The sequence below is a fragment of the Dinoponera quadriceps genome, unplaced genomic scaffold (assembly GCF_001313825.1).
Source record: "Dinoponera quadriceps isolate SergipeBrazil2010 unplaced genomic scaffold, ASM131382v1 scaffold566, whole genome shotgun sequence".
In the NCBI taxonomy this organism is placed as follows: Eukaryota; Metazoa; Arthropoda; class Insecta; order Hymenoptera; family Formicidae; genus Dinoponera; species Dinoponera quadriceps.
Genome location: NW_014555972.1, coordinates 5,252,848 through 5,272,119, shown reverse-complemented (window position 1 = coordinate 5,272,119; position 19,272 = coordinate 5,252,848). Strand labels below are relative to the sequence as shown.

Below are 19,272 nucleotides of genomic sequence, written 5' to 3'. Positions count from 1 at the left end.
ATACATACACTTTTAAGCAAATAAGAACACACGTTATAGTTTTATATAAATGTACTACAAAATTGTACATTTCTTGTAAATTTATTTACCAAAAATCATATTGTACAGTAAGTGAAACTAAAGACATTCTTGCGCTGCGTGGTACAAATTAACGGCTATGTCCCAAATCTGTGATAAAGACACGCTGTACATCTTCACTTCAGATATTCGTACATACGTACGCTGCTATAATTAACGGAATGTCATGAAGTTCAGACACGATCGCACGCATTACTGATGCCCGAAGGTTTGCATACACAGCTTGTATTTATTCTCATATTTATTATCTAACGGCCCGGTGCAACCGTATCCACCCAATCGATGAATACGCAGGTAATCGTCACAATCGATCACTCCATTTCCGGTGCAGTCCTATTTGACAAACAATTTAGCAAATGTACAATAATTTATATGCAGATAATATCAATGACGATACGATGATATTAACACATTAAGGGCGGGAGTCGTAGTACTACGATTTAGCTCGACTGCGGCTTAAAGGCGGGAGTCGTAGTAAAACAATTTAGCTCGACTGTACCTTAAAGTTTTTATGATCACACAAAATATCGCCCGCCGTTAATGTGTTAATAAGGATACACGAATAGAAATCCAAACTGAACGTCAGAAAAATCTATCTCACCTGTCCGAATTTGGCCATGTATCCTTGTACCGCAGTCGCAGCGCAATAAGGATCGTTGGTACACCGGCTGTAAGCTAATAAAGGACGAGACAACGTTTGTTACCATTATTATTATTATAAAGTGATATTTAATGATATCAATATTTATTAATAATAACTCACATTGGTCACCGAGCGGCTCGCCGTTCAGGGTCGGTTTGCCAGCGTCGGACCAGTAGCCCCACGTTATGGCAAAGGGCCCGCATACCGCTTCGGAGCAGCCGATGGTGGTGTTACATCCCGACGTAACTTCGCATATGCAGCCCAAGCAAAGTTGCGAAACGATCGGCGCAGGTTGTTGAGCTGCAGAAAGAAGAGCGTGTGAGCGTCATCGGGATAGTCAGTTTTAATGTTTTATCCTGGCTCTGTGTGCGCTGTATTGTTCTTATGGATCTATTTTAAGGGGATATAATATCCCGGAGAACATTAAAACGTCTTAAGACATCGTAAAGACATCTTTGAAATAATAAAACGTTTCTAAAGGAGACGTCTCTGAGACATTTTTTTATACATACGCGTTATGTTGGGACGCTAAGAGTAGTGAGAGAGCTCTTAAAAGTGCTAAAAATAACCAAAATTCTCAGGACAAGATCTGATAAAGAGAATACTGCCGCGATGTGTCTACTTCTTGTTAAAAATTCACGACAGGCTGGAATTTAATCTGACTGTTTAGGGCGACGCGTCTTCGGCGCTCCCGCCGCAGAGTCGTTACAATAAAAGAACATCGAAAGTAAAGGTGGACCAGTCGTTCGTTGAGACCCAAGCAACGCATTTCGAGCCGGCGCTTTCGGTGTCGCGACGTGACTCGCGACACACACACACACACACTCACGTGTAGTATGTATTCTACCTGAAGACGCGCGATTGTTTCGCCCGGCGCGTCACGGTTAAAAATATAACTCAAATCAACATGTGCATTTTGATCATTGATGCCCGCACAGATGAACCACCCCGTCTACGGTGGGGAATGACGTGCGCTTTCGTGTTTAGATCTCATTTCGCTCTCGCTATCGCCGTGCAAAATGTATACATTGATCGCAAACCGAATGCGGGATGCTTGATGTCAATCAAACGGAGGGGCTGAGATTCTTATTTGCCCGGAGAGAACGATTTTTGTCAAAAATACGAGGAAAGTTCTCGGTAATTAATTGACACGTTCCGTGCCGGATCGTTTTTAGGTGACTTTCAATCCACGCCGAAAACGGTACACGATGTGGAGTTTGATAAATCTGTCATGATTATTTGACTTGTGGATTTTTTTGCGTGAATCGGACAGTTATTTATTATGAAAGTTAAATGTTCCAAGTATAAAATGCACAACAAATAATTTAGAGCAAACAAATAATTGAGCAAAACAAGTAATTTATTTCAGAAACTTGAAGAATGACGAACAAAATATTGTAAAATAAAACAGAACGCGTATTTTATCGAAAGAATTTATACATAAGGTAGTTTTTTTGAGCAATTCTCGCAAAATGTTGTTCATTTTGTTTTAGCTCTAGCATTTTCAGTACCTAAATTTCCAACATTTTATACAATATACTCTTGAGAGGCGCGCTATTAGCGCTGATGAGCGCTAGCAAGTCATTCTATCCTTGTCATGTATCTAATGAAAGACAAAGAAAAATTGACGCGTTAGCGTGGTCTCCGAACGCAGCCATAGTTCCATATTTCACGGTCCACGACTTTAAAAGTGCTTCAAACATAATAAAAGAGTACGAATGAGTGATGAGACAAACTATTTTACTATATTTTATCTCTTAATTAAATTAAATTAATGACAAAGAATCACTTGGCGTGGAGATCGGGTTCGGCGTGTGTCGAAAACTATACACATGGCACAGGACGGACGTGTTAAGATAAAAAAAATAGAGACTCCTCTTTGTACGTATGTAAATAGTTTTCCTAGACGGACTCTAACGAAGTCACAATACGCGAAGGATAATTAAATCATTGCGATTGAATGAATAGATTTACAGCGACAAGAATATCAGGATATAAGATGGGAATATAATCGGATTGTCTTGCGACTCCCACTGAAGTTGGGCGCGGTTCGAGGCGAGTCGCTTAATAAAGCGGTTCAGGGTCTCCTCGATTCCTTTGGACTCTCAAACGCGGGTTCCGCCGATGATTCCGTTGCGTTTGAATTTTTCCTCGTCATAATCGAGACATTCAGTTACGTAGGGAGATAGCGAGGTTTCAGCGCTCGTTCTGCCCGTCGATCGCGCGATTGTTTTATTTTACGATCAACATTTTCTCATCACACCGACAATTAAAAATGGACCATAAGCGTTACATCATCGTAGCTTATTTCGCTGTACTTGCTGATATCGTCGGAAGCAATTTATTAGTAAATACAGTTGACTTAAGCGATCATTAAAAAAAGAAATAGCAAACGCAATAGTGAACTCTTCCTCGGGTCGTTATTTTAATTTTGATTTCGCAAATAGACCGTGATTATCATGTCGTCGCATCTCTTCTTAACGTTGTGAACGATCAACACGTTAATTACAAGCGGTATATTAATCATCGGAAAATATAGATCAGTCGGTCAGACATCGAGGTCGAACGTTTTCTTTTATTTCTGGTGCGTTAGGTCCAGATAGCTAGAAACCTGCAAGATCCTGCTGATCCTGCTCGTTTTCTGCCAATCTGCTGTCAGATTCCGTCAGCAGATTGCGAAACACAGATGACTATTTGAATTTGTCGCCAATTTGTCGTCAGACTATTAACAGATTGCTTATTGGGAGTTTGCGTTTTATTGGAAGTTTAGAAAGGCTTAGTTTTTTTTTTTATTAACGTTTCAAAAGCCAGGACTTGGCTTTTTAATTAGACACTTTCCTAAGCTCGATGGCACGGTTTATGAATCATAAAAGGTATATTTTCAGAGTTAACATTAGCTCATAGGGGAAAGCTTGGCCTCAGAGAGGCGGAATAATGTTCGCAAGGCTAACCGACGTGACGCGTGACGGTCAAGGACGCTGTCATGGACATAGATTAACAGCGACAAAGACGCAGACTCTGTTATTAACGGTACACGGATATTAAGAATTCTGAGAATTCTCGGAATTAGCGAATGCTCGGATCCGATGAGATAGATTTCTGCCTGTCAAAGGTCAACGCGGAACGAAAGATTATTCTTAATCTTCGAGATCAAAAGCGTCATCATCGAGTATATTTCTCTACTGATTTTGCCGCTCGTCATAAATGTGTCGCTTACAATGAAACCCGAATCGACGACAGCAAAAATTGCGAGGAGCGCCTCGCGAGTTATCCGGGTATCCAACAAAATCTAACGATGTCCCTTTACTTTGAATTTTTCAACTTGCATTGTCGCGACTGATTAATTAATTAATTCGTCGTTACAATTGTCAGACTGACGGGACGGACGACGATAATCGAGATATCAATGATGCAGCTCACCGTGGACGCAAATGCAGAGCAGTGCGAGCGTAGTCGCGACGATCCACGAGACTCTCGCGAACATCTCTCGGAAGTGTGTCGCTGCCGATGCGCGAGGAGTAACGTCTACCAGTGCACTGTGCTCGTCCCTGAAGACACCGTCGATGTGACGCGAGAAGATCCGCGCTTTCGCGTCGTCCTCGGCCGATCGCTTTCTTATATACGGCGATAGTAGCCGCGAATGCCGCGCGACGCGGGCCTGGCGAGGATACGAGGAGGAGCGGAGCGAGGAGGAATGCACGCATTTGGGAAACAGTCGAAGGACGAGAATTTCGTCGTCGTCATCCGTGATCCGGGGTAAGGGATAAAGAGAGAACGGCCGAAAACGAGCGGCTGGCCATCGTGCACGTCCTGCGTCGGTCCTCAGGATCATTGCCGAGATCTCGTCCAATGGGATTCTTTATTCGCGCGACGGAGGCTTTAAAGCGCGTGATGTGCTCTGAAGGGAGTCCTGAGCGACGAGCGAGGGAAGCCGAGGTGTCTTCTTTCAGGGATAATATATCCTTCGAATCTCTCTTCGCGATGTGGAGATAATTGCTGTCCGGGAGCCTGGAAATTAATCGCTTCGTAAAATTTATTGCAACACATGCGAAAATTCTGAAATAACAACGGTGATCAATGGCATCCGCGCGAATCGGCCACGAGAAGCGTTGGTAATTAGAGATATAATCCTCAATAGAATTTATGAAAGATATTTATCCTTAGATCATTCCGATAATTATCCGAGTATGTGTGTGTGTGTGTATGCAAACGTGTTACGCGTATGGTCAACTTCTGGAATTAGTCACGGTGTGGTCATTTATAGCCGAGGAAACGCGCAAGTTTCTACTTTGTTGCGCCCTGACCTCGTGTTCTGCCGCCAGGGATATAGTGATAACATGAAAGTATCGATACTAACTTTGAAATGGGTATTTAATTGAAGGGTATCGATATTATTAGTGATTCCAGTATCAGAACAAAAAGATCGACGCCGATACTAGAATCGCAACTTTAAAAAAACTTAGAATTAGAGGAAATATAAAAATCAGGGAAGTATTTGTTTTGCTACTTTTAAAGGTTTCGTACGTCTACACATAATAATTTTATTATGGCATAAAGATACTTCTATTCGATACTTTTTACATTAGATTTTCTACAGTATGTGATCCAAAAAGCTCAAAAAGGATGTCTTCACTATGACTGTCCTTGTTTGATGACGTCAGAAGCGAGAAATCGCATGCAAAAATTATTGCGGTTTACGTGGAAATAAAACAATATACGCACAAAATAACACTCGTGGTCGACCCCGTTCACTTCTAAAATGTCGATCGCTTTCCTTTTACTTCAGCAATTAATAAACAACCATAAAATTAACGTAACAAAAACCGTGATAAAAGATAGATTTCAAATATAAATTGCGTGTTACATTAATTTCTACGAAACAAAAATACACATCATATTGAAGATCGACTGAGTAAAAAATTAAAAAGAAAAAAAGATATCGAAACAAAGCAATACTGATATATGAATACCGAAGGGGAATATCGGTGCAAAAATACCCAGTATTGAAGGAAAAATATCGATACGAATATTACATCAGTACTGTCACAACATCCCTACCTGCCGCAGTTCCTACCTTCACATTTTTCTTAATGACGCCTCGTTTCAGGATCCGCAAGGCTCGGGATACCGTGCAAAACGGGAAAAGGCGTCGGCGTGTCGTAATGTAACGATCTGCTGAAGAAAACGAGAGAAAACGGGGAGGGGAAACGTTGAAACCTAATCTCCTCCGCGTTTTGCGCCGATAGAACCTTGAGGTCCTCAATACCGCGACTCGTTCACGGCGGTTTTCTAACGCGCCTCCTAACACGGGCGGATGTCAGCCGGCGCGTCGTTACTTTAAAACTCGCAACAGAAACGCGAAGACCGCGTGGCACACAACCGGATCCCAAGTTCAATGTCAATGCCCTAAGCGCGGCGCGCCGGTGTCTCGCTCGTCGACGGACTTACAATTGATACCTTCCTCGAGAACGAGTTCGTAAAAGGCAACGAGGAGCGGTGAAGAGGCAAAAAGAACGAGGCTCTCGTCCAGTAAACGGCCGTGTGATAAACGAAGCGTTATCAATCATCGGTAGAAACGATTTCGCTCCCCAAGTAAACGCCAGTTAACAGTAACATTGTAACATCAATGTTGCAATGTCTCACTCAATAATGTGAGTACAATGTAACGTGCCTTGTATACAACAGTTGCATTGTTGTTGATAGAGGTTTATAATGTTGTTATAATGTTACTGTCAGTTGGGTTAGCTCATCGGGTCGGATTATTCGCGGATTGCGATTGCAAAGACGAAAGAGGAAACCGTTTCCCCGGTTAGAAAAAACTGAAGATATGCGCAAGCGATACAGATGTATCATGACGACAGCGGCTGATGTGTGTCTCGTTGTTTTTTGCGTTGATAAAATCTCTGAAATTCCCGTTACATAATCGCGCGAACGACACAAGACGCGTGTAAAATTCTCGCGTCTCACTTTACGATATCTCTAATTCGCTTCCTGCTGATCTATAGCTACTGGTTTTTCCGTTATAAAGCCTGAATGTGTCGCGGCGACATAGGAGAATTCCCGCTGAGTCCGAAGGATGCCAAAGGCCTTGGAGCGTCCGCTTCAAAATTCAATGAAATCATTTTGAATATATCAAAAGAAATACTCAGTGATCGTTGCTCAGACTGCATAATGGATTTATTCGCGAATAGTGCACGGCGAATTTGATCGACGCGCGAAAAATATTAAGAAATATTCCAGTGAGCAAGAAGTCACTAATACAACGCTATTTATAATAAATTTTTATGACATACGTTTTATAATAATACTATTTATAATAAATTTTTATGACATACAACGTTTTCAAATATTTCGTTTTTCATGTTGTCACGTCAACACGTCATTGTTAACTACTAATACTTGACCCAAACATAAAAAATAACATTTCTGCACTATGATTTTAACATTTAGGAATATAATATCATCAAGTAGCGGTTGAAAAACATTTATAAAATATGTCAAGATGTTTATGAAATTCACATAAAATCAATGTTTCAAGAAATTGATTTGATGTTTCTCGCTTACTGGGATCTTGCTGTCGTAATGGCACTATAATACCGTCCCAATGTAAGAGATCGAAGAAGAACGTTGATCGGAAAGCAAATCTTGATCAAGGAAGCTTAGCGGATAATCTCGACGGACAATAATTTCGGCGAACTTGGAGAAATTGGACGCAAGGATTCGATTGTGACACGTTTGCGAAGCATGTCGGTGTGCTAAAATTGAAAACTAACGATCGTTGCGTAACAGTTCTGACGTGCATTTTCTGTGAAAAATATCTTCCATGTAAAAACCAACATCTCTTATTGTATTGACGCTTGAAATTGATGAGCTTTATTGTAGTTGCATCATGTATTTAGCATCTTATTTATGTCGATTAACATCGAGTTTTGTCCAACGACAACAGCTGAATGTATATGAAAATATATTGACATAAATTATCATCCGCGATGTGGTGATCGACGCCCACTTGGTGTGTATGTATATATATATATATATATATATATATTAAACAGTAGGTGTTAAAATAAATACACTCTCAATGAAGCTTTTCAGTACTGTATTACTCTCGAAGACTGCACTAGGAATTCTTCGGGTGTATTAAGTAACAAATTATATGTACAAACAATTAATATTTATTAATTTCATATTAAAAGTAATGAGCTGTTTTTGTTCCTTAGATTTTATTGAACGAAGCAATGTCTACAGATTGAACTAGATCCTCGAATTCTTGAATCTGTTCCATCAACAAGTCCACGGACACTTTTTCATCTTCTATCACGCACATGATCTGTAACTTATTTATGCCGTAACCGACCGGGACGAGTTTTGCTGCAAATGACAAAAAAATGTTCATATTTATTCATAAGTTTTCCTCATACACAGATAGATTTATTATCGACAGTGCGATCAATTATGAAAGACTTACATGCACCCCACACGAGACCGTCCTGCTGGATCGATCTCACCTTATTCTCCATTTCCTTCATATCAGTCTCGTCTCCCCAGCTCTTCACGTCCAGTACGATGCTCGACTTGGCGACGATCACGGGCTTCTTCGACTTCTTCTCCGCGTACTCCTTTAGCCTCTCCTCCCTGACTTTCGCGGCTTCCGCGTCCTCTTCATCGTCCGAGCCGAACAAGTCCAGATCATCGTCGTCCTCGTCCTTCGCCTTCGCCGCAGACGAGACCGGAGCTGCATCGAAGATGGCAGGAGCTTTCTTCTCACCGGGTAGTGCCTTAAGATCGTACGACTTTATGTGGTTGTACCAACGGAGTACATGAGGATTCGAAGACGATGGTGCTTTCCCCAGTGCCTCAAGTACTGCAACATCGGCCTGAGTTGGTTGCCACCTATTGGATGTAAATTCTTCTATATGATACGTTATCTTGTACTAATCATTATCCTTATTACATTCACTCGATTGAATTCATGTGCAGCATATTAAAGAGAATAAGGACCAATATTTTATACATGTATGTATGTATATGTATGTCCTTAGATGGTGCAAAAATTTGTAAATTTAAGTACTGTCTTAATTTTGCTGATGGACAGGACAAAAATTCGTTTGAGAAATCGATGAATAATACAAAATTCAACTCAGATTTAACAACTTGATCAGTATTCTTACCGTAAGTACATTGAAGCATAAATAAAAATAAAAGGAAATTATAAGAGACATAAAGGACACAGTTATAGTATTTCTCATGTCAAATTTTTATTAATGCTTGGACCAGGAAAATTTTGTCTACATATAACATGTAATATTTCTCAGCTCGCAATATATATGTCACCTACAACAAATATGCACAGAACGAACGATACACGTATGACAAGTACGGAACATATTCTGATTTGCATATGTGTGAGCAAACATTGAACACCTCTCTTGCTCTCCAGCACATGTTCAAATACAGACAGAGTTATCAGATGTGGAACTGCAGCGAGCACCAGGGAACTTCAAAGCAGGTTCTAAGTAGAAAGTTCACTAAAGAGAGCAAGAGAAAGGCCAGTAGGGCGGCCGTAAAACAGCAGACATAAAAATAAATGTGCATAAGGTGTACGATCGCCTGTCTGTCTGCCTGCCTGCGTGTGTATGTGTGTGCTTGCGTACGTGCATTTATCATGTCCGTGTGTCACACACATCCATACGTGACACTGGAACGTCGCGATCCGCCGCGTGGCTCAATCTCGAGCGAGATCAACGACTACGAGCGAGAAGGCCAGAGTATTCGTACGCCGAGCGATTCCCGTCTGCGAGGAGTCGCTAAGCGGATACCGAGGGAAGGAAAGTCACTCACGGCAAGATGCCGACAAGCGGAGCACGTGTACCGGAGACGTGAGTCGCGCGGAAGTAGGCTCACCCGTCGACATAGCTGCGATCAGCTAGGTAGGTGTTAAGATCCTTGACGCCCTTGTCGGTCTTCAAGTCACCAATGGCCATGGCTGGAGCGTGTCCTGGACGTGTAAATATTTGACGGAGAGAGAGCAGGACGTTCAGCGGGGGAGCCCTTCGTCTAGCGGATCGCCGGAAGAGAGAGCTACGTGCGACGACGGTAGAGGCCACCGCGGCGATACGGCCCGGTTCGAGTATCGCGACTTGAGCGGCGACGTGACGTCCGTTCCGGTACGCTTCCTGTTCTTCCTTCGGCGGACTCGCACGACGACGACGGCGCAACTGCCGGCAGGCGCGTTCTCTTGCGTCGTGGCCTTAAGGCTTGGAACTGGGCGTGTGTTTCGGAATATATAGATATCAATTGAATGTAACAGTATTAAAATATTATATATATATATATATATGTAGCAATAAAAATATATCGATCTATGATACACGTCACATGTGAATTATAAATTTCCAGTTTCTAGTTATCACGCAGGATATTTCGAGACATTTCTATACATAACCTAGATAGTAGATCTGCTTCTACTTCGATGAAACTCTTCTCTTTTTATAAAAATAACAGACAATCGAAGAATTCGAAATAAATCTGGATTCGTGAATTTCTGCAGAGCTTAGTTAACTCAATATTGATTTATCGATATCAATTAGCCTGTTCTTTTTAGCTGAACTGCTGAACTGGTGCAATAAGTTGAAGTGAGAAAACATATACTTGTCTCGCTTCAACTTATTGCATTAGTTCAGCGGTGCAGCTAAAAAGAACAGGCCAAATATTAATTCGGATCAATAGCTATGAAAATGAGACGAAAACTGGATCGATCAAAATACTAAATTGTCTTGGTGAGACGAGTTATTCCCTAGTTTATAAGCGAAATCATTGGTCCAGAGTTAATGGAACTATATATATACGGTGACGCAATCCAAGCGACCAACGTTCCTGAATCGAACTCGCCATTGCTCATCATGAGCTCAATCGGTGGTGTTCGGCTTTTCTGACATCTAGAGAAGGTATCTACGCATAAAGACAGCTGTGGTAATTTTATTTGTGAGATTTAGGTCGTAATCACCCTCACGGATAAGTACTTGGCGAATTAGTTATCGCGATATTCTGTAATACAGTTGTTCGATGCTGCGACCTGATCGTTTTTCTCTCGGAAATACAGATTTCGCTGATTTCTAGTCGTCTCCGATTAGGTTCTTTCGCCATTTCCCCGTTGACTGTACGACAAAGTTTATTTATTACATAATGAAGTGTAACCAATGTTGATAGTTTAGCCTGACAAAATGTTGCGACTACCGGTTGTGCGGGCGACGGGCCTGGCGAGTGGAAGGTTTTGCGCTGTCAGTTTTCACACAACATCCAGTAAGTCACAGCAGCAGGAATTGATCGAGCTCTTCATCGATGATAAGCCTGTACAGGTGCCTCCGGGAACAACAGTCTTACAGGTATATTTGATGTGCTTTTACAATTTTTTTTCATCTGTTTTTCTTTGATTATCATCAGAAGTAACATAATATAGCTTCTATATCTCATACATACTATATAAAATTTTATGATCAATAAATGTAACCATCAAGATATTATCTTTTATAAATGATAGATGAAGTTAAAGTAATATTGAATCAACATCAAGTGAACTTACCAGGAATATTTCAATTATGAGTCTGTAACAATATTATGTAACATTATGCAATTAATAGTATTTATCTAATACTGAGAAATATTCTTGTTTCTCTATAATATAATCTCAAATATCTCAAATTTTATATAATCAATCTTATAAATAACACCAAGTTTATGTTATATGTTTTGAAAATAGATATTATTTTTAGCAGTTTAAAATAGACAATGATATTTATATAACAATGTAAAATTTTCTTTTAGGCTGCCGCCAAGGTAGGAGTTGAGATACCAAGATTCTGTTATCATGAACGGCTAGCTGTTGCTGGAAATTGCAGGATGTGTCTCGTTGAAATAGAAAAAGCAGTCAAGGTATGTGATATAATAGGGCACATAAAAGAATAAACTATATCACAACTAACCGTATTTTTTCTAAATTCATTTACAGCCAGTTGCTGCGTGTGCTATGCCAGTAATGAAAGGTTGGAAAGTGAAAACCAACTCTGAAATGACAAGAAAGGCTCGTGAGGGTGTTATGGAATTTTTATTGGTTAATCATCCACTGGACTGTCCAATCTGTGACCAAGGTGGAGAATGTGACTTGCAAGATCAAAGCATGGCTTTCGGGAGTGACAGGAGTAGGTTCGTTGATATCAACTACTCCGGGAAAAGAGCGGTGGAGGACAAAGATCTTGGACCCTTGGTCAAAACAGTTATGACACGTTGCATACATTGCACGAGGTGTATTAGATTTGCCTCGGAAGTAGCTGGTATCGATGACTTGGGAACCACAGGTCGTGGTAATGATATGCAGGTGCGTGTTTGATATTTATAATATAATATTCTGAATGCAATTTACTCTTATTATAGAGAAAAATTATCTTATGATTTGCTTAATAATATATATGGTGATATTAAAGGTTGGGACGTATATTGAGAAAATGTTCCTATCAGAGTTATCGGGAAATATCATTGATCTCTGTCCAGTGGGTGCATTGACCAGTAAACCATACGCATTTGTCGCTCGTCCGTGGGAGACACGTCGTACTGACAGTATCGATGTTCACGATGCCGTCGGTAGTAACATAGTTATCTCTCATAGAACTGGTGAAGTTCTAAGAATACTACCGAGAGTGAACGAGGTTGATATTATTTTCATGTTATTTTCTTGATATATCTGTGTTGGCGAAACTTTTAAAAAGGTACCTGATTTTCTGACGTAATTAATAACAATTGTAACTTACAGGAAGTGAATGAAGAATGGCTCTCGGACAAGGCTCGGTTCTCATACGACGGGCTCAAGAGGCAACGGCTCATCACGCCAATGATGAAGATCAAAGGAAAATTGGAAGCTGTAGATTGGGAAGATGCACTTATCGCCGGTAGGGCAATTCAGTTAACATCTGTGACTACGTTTACACGGCAACGTTAATCCAGTCCGACAACCGTAGTTAATGAATTCTTTCATCTGATTGTATATATTTTTAGATCACCAATTAAATACAAGAGTTCGCCAATTAAGGTAGTTACTAAATCTAAATTAACGTTGCCATGTGAAGCAAGTCTATAATGCGCGTGTGTATCTCTGCTGTATCCAATTTGTCTTTCAAATATTCGCAATCGCATGTAACGTCTTTCACGATTATGATTAGCCGCCAAGCCTTTAGTGGACATACCAGCGGACAAATGCGCCGCGATCGCTGGCAAATTGGCAGACGCGGAAGCTCTGGTCGCCATGAAAGACTTAGTGAACAAATTGGGCAGCGAGGGGCTGGCTACGGAACAGTGCTTCCCGAAGGATGGCTCGGGTATTGATCTCAGGAGCAGCTATCTCTTGAACAACACCATCGCCGCGCTCGAAGATGCAGACGTAGTGATATTGATCGGTACAAATCCAAGATACGAGGCACCATTGGTCAACACGCGTCTCAGAAAAGGCTACTTACACGGTGAACAAACGATTGCCCTCATTGGCCCGGACGTAGATCTAACGTACGATCATGAGGTAGAGATTTTTATTAGTTTTTTTTTTTATATTATATTTATCGTCCTGCAAAAACATAGCGTTTCCATTTGTACCTGCAGCACTTGGGAGAATCTTTCGACGTGATAACGAAACTGCGAAACGGCTCGCATCCGTTCTGCGCGACTTTGAAAGAGGCTAAGAAACCGCTAGTTATCTTAGGTGCTGAACAGTTATCTCGAAAGGACGGAGCGAAGATCCTCTACGAAACGCAAGAATTGGCGAAGGCTTTAGGAGATAACTCAAAAGTAACTTTCTTTTTTTTTTTTTTTTTTTTTTAGAGAAGTCCTTCCTTTTTGTATTATAATTTTATGGGAGTTGCAATAACCGTTAATATATTGCTCCAGGCTCCCCAGGACTGGAAGACCTTAAACATCCTGCATACAAACGCCTCTCAGGTTGCTGCGTTAGACATCGGCTATGGCTCGACCGTGGAAGAGATCAAAAAACAACAACCAAAAGTTCTGTTTCTCCTGGGTGCTGACGATGCTGATATCAAGGAAGAAGATTTCCCGAATACGTTCATCATTTACATAGGTATGTATGTAATAACGCTAAAAACTTAAAGCGATATATTATTTATGCTTTATTTAAGGTATTTGGTTTTATTTTTGAATCAATATTATACATATATTTGTAACTCTTGATTAAATCGTCAACTCCAATTAGCAAATCTTATGTCTGTAGGAAGTCACGGCGATGCTGGAGCAACTATTGCCGATGTTGTGCTCGCTGGAGCGGCGTACACCGAAAAAGTCGCGAGTTTCGTTAACACGGAGGGTCGTTCTCAAGAAACATGCGCGGCACTCACACCACCTGGCTTAGCACGTCCGGATTGGAAAATCATTCGTGCTCTTTCTGAGGTGAATAGATTCATACAACAGTCTTTGTACAATACTTAAGTTTCCGATCGAAATCTAATTGTACACTTGGTGAAATTATCACAGATAGCCGGCGTCACTTTACCCTATGACAACTTGAACGACGTGAGATCAAGGCTTGAGGAAATTGCACCCCACTTGGTTCGGTATGGCAACGTTGAACCAGCTAATTTCTTCACGCAGGCTTTAGAGATAGCTAAGGTTTGTATCACGATTTGGTTTACAGTCGAACCAACATATTCTTGACTTCGACTAAACAACTTTTTTTCCGATGAACAAGTCACAAAAGTTGATGTTAAATTTACGAGGATTCAACCAATTAAAAATAAGATTATGAATATGTTAATTTTGATTATAACTTCAATATGTATAAATGTCGAGATGACTAATATCTATATATATTGCTTATTATGTATAGCAACAAGCTGGAGAATCATTTCTGTCAGACCCTGTGGATATTAAACACAAAACGTTGGATCAGTTCTTCATGACCGACGTAGTGTCACGAGCGTCTCTAACCATGGCGAAGTGCGTTCAAGCAGTCATGAAACAACGACAAAGTACAGCATAAATCATGCAATACCGGACAAAATTCTCACCCGCTAGTTATTCGATAAAAAACCGGCAAGATATTATGACATTCTGCAGTCGGTTATAAAGCAAATTACAGGACCATCAAGAAGGATTAAGATGTATTTGTAAAGGTCTGTATATTAAACAGTACTGAAAATGGGATATTTGCGAATGTTAATCTTATTAGTCCCGTAAAATTGTACAATCATAGCTATAATATAGGAGAAAATAAGTTATTTAAAATAAATACAATAAATTTATTTTCTCGTTGGATAATTTTTCTATAAATATCTTTCAGATTGTACGAACATTACGTTGAACATATTACAGGAATGTCGGACAGTTTTTCTAGTGTTGATATCTCAATATTAACATGATACGTTTCTATAGTAATTACATCATAGTTAACAAGTTCATTGAGCATCTGGATATATATATATATTAGAACATAATTGTACAGAATTACAAAAGTGTTATAGTTACAGTCTTTCGCTCAAAAAATATTTAATATTCATTTAAAATATTTCTAAAAGCGAGAATAACATTCACTTCTAATTGTGTGCAACACATATTATATGTATGTCTTGTAAATATATCCTACATTTTCGTACTATATATTTATGACACGCAAGATAAAATCTTAGAAAAACAGGACTTGTTAGAAGCAGAATCTTCTTATTAATTTAGCTGAGGAAACATGGATTGGAATATTTCAGTTACTTGATTCTGGTTGATCATCTGTGTCGGGTTCACCGGAACTTTCATCAGACTCGACCTAAAGAGAAAAGTCACGTTTTATTTACTATACATAAAAAAACAAAATTAAACAAAATATTACCTTGTCTCCTAATTCGACCAATTTTTCTTTATATCGCGTAATTTTACTATCTTGATCCGTCAAAAGTTCTAAAAGGTCTTCTTGGTCCTTCTTCAATTTATCAATTTCCTCTGTCTTTAATTTTAATTGATACTCCAACTCTTGTATTCGACTAGAATCTTCCGATTCTTTCTTCTCATTGCCTTTCTCTTTGCGCTCTTGTACCACATGTGAATATTCCGCTAAACGATTTTCTAAATCTGCAACCATCGTTTTGTACGTTTGTAGTTCCTTCTCCAAGTGTTCTACATCGTTACTGGAAGCAGCAGTTTCCTTTTCGTCTGCTATATTTAATTGTGCAGCTCGAAGAACTAAATTCTGGTCTCGTAAATGACTAACAGTCGATCGAAGCGTTTGTACTTCTGTCTGCAACGGTATTAAAAATTAATCTGAAGAATACAATACATTCTAAAAAATGTATTAGAGAACATTTGTTTCATACGTTGAGTTCTTCGTTCCTTTTTGTAAGAGAATCGTGAGTTTGATTCAGCTGTTGCTTCAGTTGTTGAATTTGTATATCCTGCTCCCTGATAAGATCCTTGTACTGTGAAACCAGTGTGCTGTCGGATAAACTCATCATGGATAACTGATTTTTATTCTGATGTTCACTATTAGCATCTATCACTGATTTTATTACAACACCTAATAGGAAGAAAAGATGCCATCTTGAAATATTTCTGTTTCAATTTAATTATTAAATTTAAATGTTAAATTTCTTAACATTTTAGTCACAACACCGTGTTATGTAATGTATAGATACCTTCCAAACTTTTCAGCAATCTGCAAAACTCGTGATCCAGTAAAAGTTCAGACGGTTTCTTGGCTGAAGGCTGCGGATGTTTCAACGTCCTGGAATATATCTCATGCCTGGCAATACCGCCGATCGCATCTTGAAATTTCTCCAAACCTATTCTATTCTCAATTAAATTGCATACTTTTTCCTGCGGGATAAAATTGAAAATTTGACATCCTCGTCATTTTATCCACGATTGACAGAAGATCGTTTGTCACACGCACCTTCGTGTACGTAGGTACGCTATCATCGTTGAAGTGTACACAAATACCGATAAGTAAAGCACACATACTGTGCAGCAAGGTCTCTTGTAAGTCTTCGTTATTTTCTTGCGATGATAAAAGGGCCGTCAAATATGCTACTGAAGAGTCGATAGCGAGAAACGACTTGACCGCGAGCGGGCAATACGAGGTCCACCGGCAAAGTAAAATCAACAGGCCCAATTTACACTGCGTCTTGTTACCTTGCTGTAACAACATAACACATTGTTGCATAAGCGTCACCGGTGGCTTCCCGATATTGGTTGCGAGGAGTACTCTCAACAGTTGCTCCTTTTGACTTATGTTTTCGATCAAGGCATGAGATAATGCCACAGCCGAGAACCAATTCGACAGAGAGTCGGTAGAGAACAATCCGCCACACAGCAACTGTCCTAACAACAAATATATACGAAACAATTTCATATAACTTCACTTTAGGGACTTTGGGGATTTTTATCTCAAAGAATTTTATATGTAAAAAAATGTGTAATGAAAGCTCTGGAATAATTGGGCTCTACTGCCAAAGGATGTGACAAAAATTCAAATCTACATATTCGAAAGAACATAATAAACCTGTAGTTAGCGACGGTGCTTCATTGCCTTGAGGTAATAAGGTCTGGATCAACTGCGTTTGTCCCACTTCGTTTTTGTACAAGAAGCATTGGAAACAATATAATACTGAACATCGCAAAATGAATGGCTGCTTCTCGTTTACCATGGACATCAGTAAAACAACAATAGCCGGCCTATAACACATTGCTTTGTGATTTTCTTTTTGTCACTTTTAAAAAATATTAACATAAGATTTTTAATAAGGTGTACCTTGGTGGAATACTTGGTGCCATGACACTCGCTAAGAATTCTTGATTACTAGCATTCCCTCTTATTACTTCTGCCACAGTGTTAATTGTTTCTGTTAATACGTCTGCGGGCACTCCACTTGCCATTAGTATATCGCACAATGCTTGCAATAATTCGCACGCCCTCATGGTTCGTTGACAAGCAGCCACCGCCTTCACAAAACAATCATTTCGTCAGTAAGAAAATACAAAACATATGAATATTGTGCCACTATTAATTTTTACCTGAGCAGGAGCACTTGGTGCTACCAGTGCTCGTATAACTTGCACCATACAATGAACATTAGACACCTTCTGTGGGCTCCATGAACTGAGATTGTTATCCTCTACTTCATTTGGTATTTGAAACATCGGTGTCAATTTCTGAATGTAGCTACCTGTGTAACATAAGAAAATGAAAATTAATCACAATATAATTTAGACGTTATAACATGAAATTACCAGTAATCTTATTGTTAAGATATTACCTTCTTTGAAAAAGTTTTGGTTACTAACGTTTCCCCTAAGAAGGTTTAACATCAGCAAGAGACAATCTTCCACGACAATACCACCATCTGCGTTACCTTCTTGTTCGATAACATCGAATATTCGATCAAATGCATTCTCAAACGCTACTATTTTTTGTATATTTGCATTGCCTTTCGTTAATTGGATGAGCAGCAATAAAACCTAAGTATAAATAATACATTCAAGGAAAAGCAGTCTCTCTGTTTGACACTCATTGAAAAGTGTCTAATTTAACATACATCATTACGTATAACTTCTCTGCTGTCACTCAGCAAATCCATCAATTTAGAGACTCCCATGGGACTGACCAGAATGATCTCTTGGATGTCTTTAGATCTATTTGCTAATAAATATGTTAGCAGCTTTAGTGCTGGCCATCTAACACGAAAATCAAATTCCTCGAGAAATGCCAATACTAATCCGACACTATCTGGATCTTTGATGAATATTTCTGTGAACTGTTCCCCTATTTTGTTCTTAGAATCATGCTTATCCACTGGAACAGTAGTGGGAAGCAATTAAATAATAAATAATCGCATTAATATCGTTGAAAATAACAGCCTCACCTTCTTCTTCGTCAAATGTTTCAGGATTTGTTATATTGCACAGAGTATCCAGAGCTAAACCGATTATCTCACAATCTGTCCTGTCCATTTCCAAGACCTGACACAGCGCATCCATCCCTTGAGCACCCACTTCCACACGGTATGTGCGGGATAATGCCTTGAGTGCACGACAAGCATCCCTTCTGTCATCGAGTAAAGTGGACGACTGTAATCTGTCTACTAACTTTTCCACCTGTTGTACATTTAAGATACGTCACACGAGATTAAAAATAATCGCGGCATGTCGTGCAGTCGTGGCTACTTGATTTTTGTTCTTCTGACAAAAAACTTGACCAGGTAATGTATGACAAATGCACAAAATGATATAACATTAGTTGAAATACACGAACGAAGGGATAACCTCTTTTTTTTCACATGAGATGTATGACACTGTCAAACCGACATCACTTACCGTATCGGCACCAGTAGGTTGCGTGCCAGCGGGAGCGGTGCCTAAAACGGACTTTAAACTACTCTTGAAATATTCCATCTTGAGAATTTTCCACTTGTTAAAGCAAACTACACGTCACACGTCGACATTTCAAATTCAAGTAATTTCGCGATGCCGCACGGTGCCCCGCGAGTGAGTGTCCCAGGTGCACACGTTTCAGA

At 39.8% G+C, this 19,272-nt stretch overlaps 4 protein-coding genes across 6 annotated transcripts; 1 reads left to right on the top strand and 3 right to left on the bottom strand.

The window, feature by feature from the left end:
- Positions 1-36: 36 nt before the first annotated feature.
- On the bottom strand, positions 37-4,338 carry LOC106746226 (lysozyme-like). The gene is made up of 4 exons (XM_014622552.1): positions 4,142-4,338; positions 842-1,021; positions 680-753; positions 37-411 (listed from the first exon to the last, which is right to left on the bottom strand). The coding sequence occupies exons 1-4, from the start codon at positions 4,203-4,205 to the stop codon at positions 271-273; spliced, it is 459 nt and encodes a 152-aa protein (XP_014478038.1). The 5' UTR covers positions 4,206-4,338; the 3' UTR covers positions 37-270.
- A 3,542-nt stretch (positions 4,339-7,880) lies between these two features.
- On the bottom strand, positions 7,881-9,849 carry LOC106746281 (elongation factor 1-beta'). Its single transcript, XM_014622683.1, has 3 exons — positions 9,626-9,849; positions 8,190-8,614; positions 7,881-8,092 (listed from the first exon to the last, which is right to left on the bottom strand). The coding sequence occupies exons 1-3, from the start codon at positions 9,703-9,705 to the stop codon at positions 7,938-7,940; spliced, it is 660 nt and encodes a 219-aa protein (XP_014478169.1). The 5' UTR covers positions 9,706-9,849; the 3' UTR covers positions 7,881-7,937.
- A 721-nt stretch (positions 9,850-10,570) lies between these two features.
- On the top strand, positions 10,571-14,920 carry LOC106746277 (NADH-ubiquinone oxidoreductase 75 kDa subunit, mitochondrial). Of its 3 annotated transcripts, none has more exons than XM_014622675.1 (12): positions 10,571-10,668; positions 10,931-11,106; positions 11,546-11,653; positions 11,730-12,095; positions 12,202-12,423; positions 12,528-12,663; positions 12,934-13,286; positions 13,367-13,552; positions 13,652-13,841; positions 13,992-14,167; positions 14,252-14,386; positions 14,604-14,920. In XM_014622675.1, the coding sequence occupies exons 2-12, from the start codon at positions 10,945-10,947 to the stop codon at positions 14,754-14,756; spliced, it is 2,187 nt and encodes a 728-aa protein (XP_014478161.1). In that variant the 5' UTR covers positions 10,571-10,668; positions 10,931-10,944; the 3' UTR covers positions 14,757-14,920. The 3 variants fall into 3 exon arrangements, with proteins under 3 accessions (XP_014478161.1, XP_014478162.1, XP_014478163.1); XM_014622676.1 differs by having other exon boundaries at positions 10,577-10,668; positions 10,936-11,106; XM_014622677.1 differs by having other exon boundaries at positions 10,631-10,693; positions 10,936-11,106.
- On the bottom strand, positions 14,887-19,258 carry LOC106746276 (general vesicular transport factor p115). The gene is made up of 12 exons (XM_014622674.1): positions 19,073-19,258; positions 18,622-18,853; positions 18,295-18,551; positions 18,016-18,217; positions 17,774-17,925; positions 17,511-17,701; positions 17,262-17,434; positions 16,653-17,080; positions 16,396-16,576; positions 16,078-16,277; positions 15,597-16,001; positions 14,887-15,533 (listed from the first exon to the last, which is right to left on the bottom strand). Exons 1-12 carry the CDS (start codon positions 19,148-19,150, stop codon positions 15,471-15,473), a joined length of 2,562 nt encoding a protein of 853 aa, XP_014478160.1. The 5' UTR covers positions 19,151-19,258; the 3' UTR covers positions 14,887-15,470.
- Between the last annotated feature and the right edge of the window lie 14 nt (positions 19,259-19,272).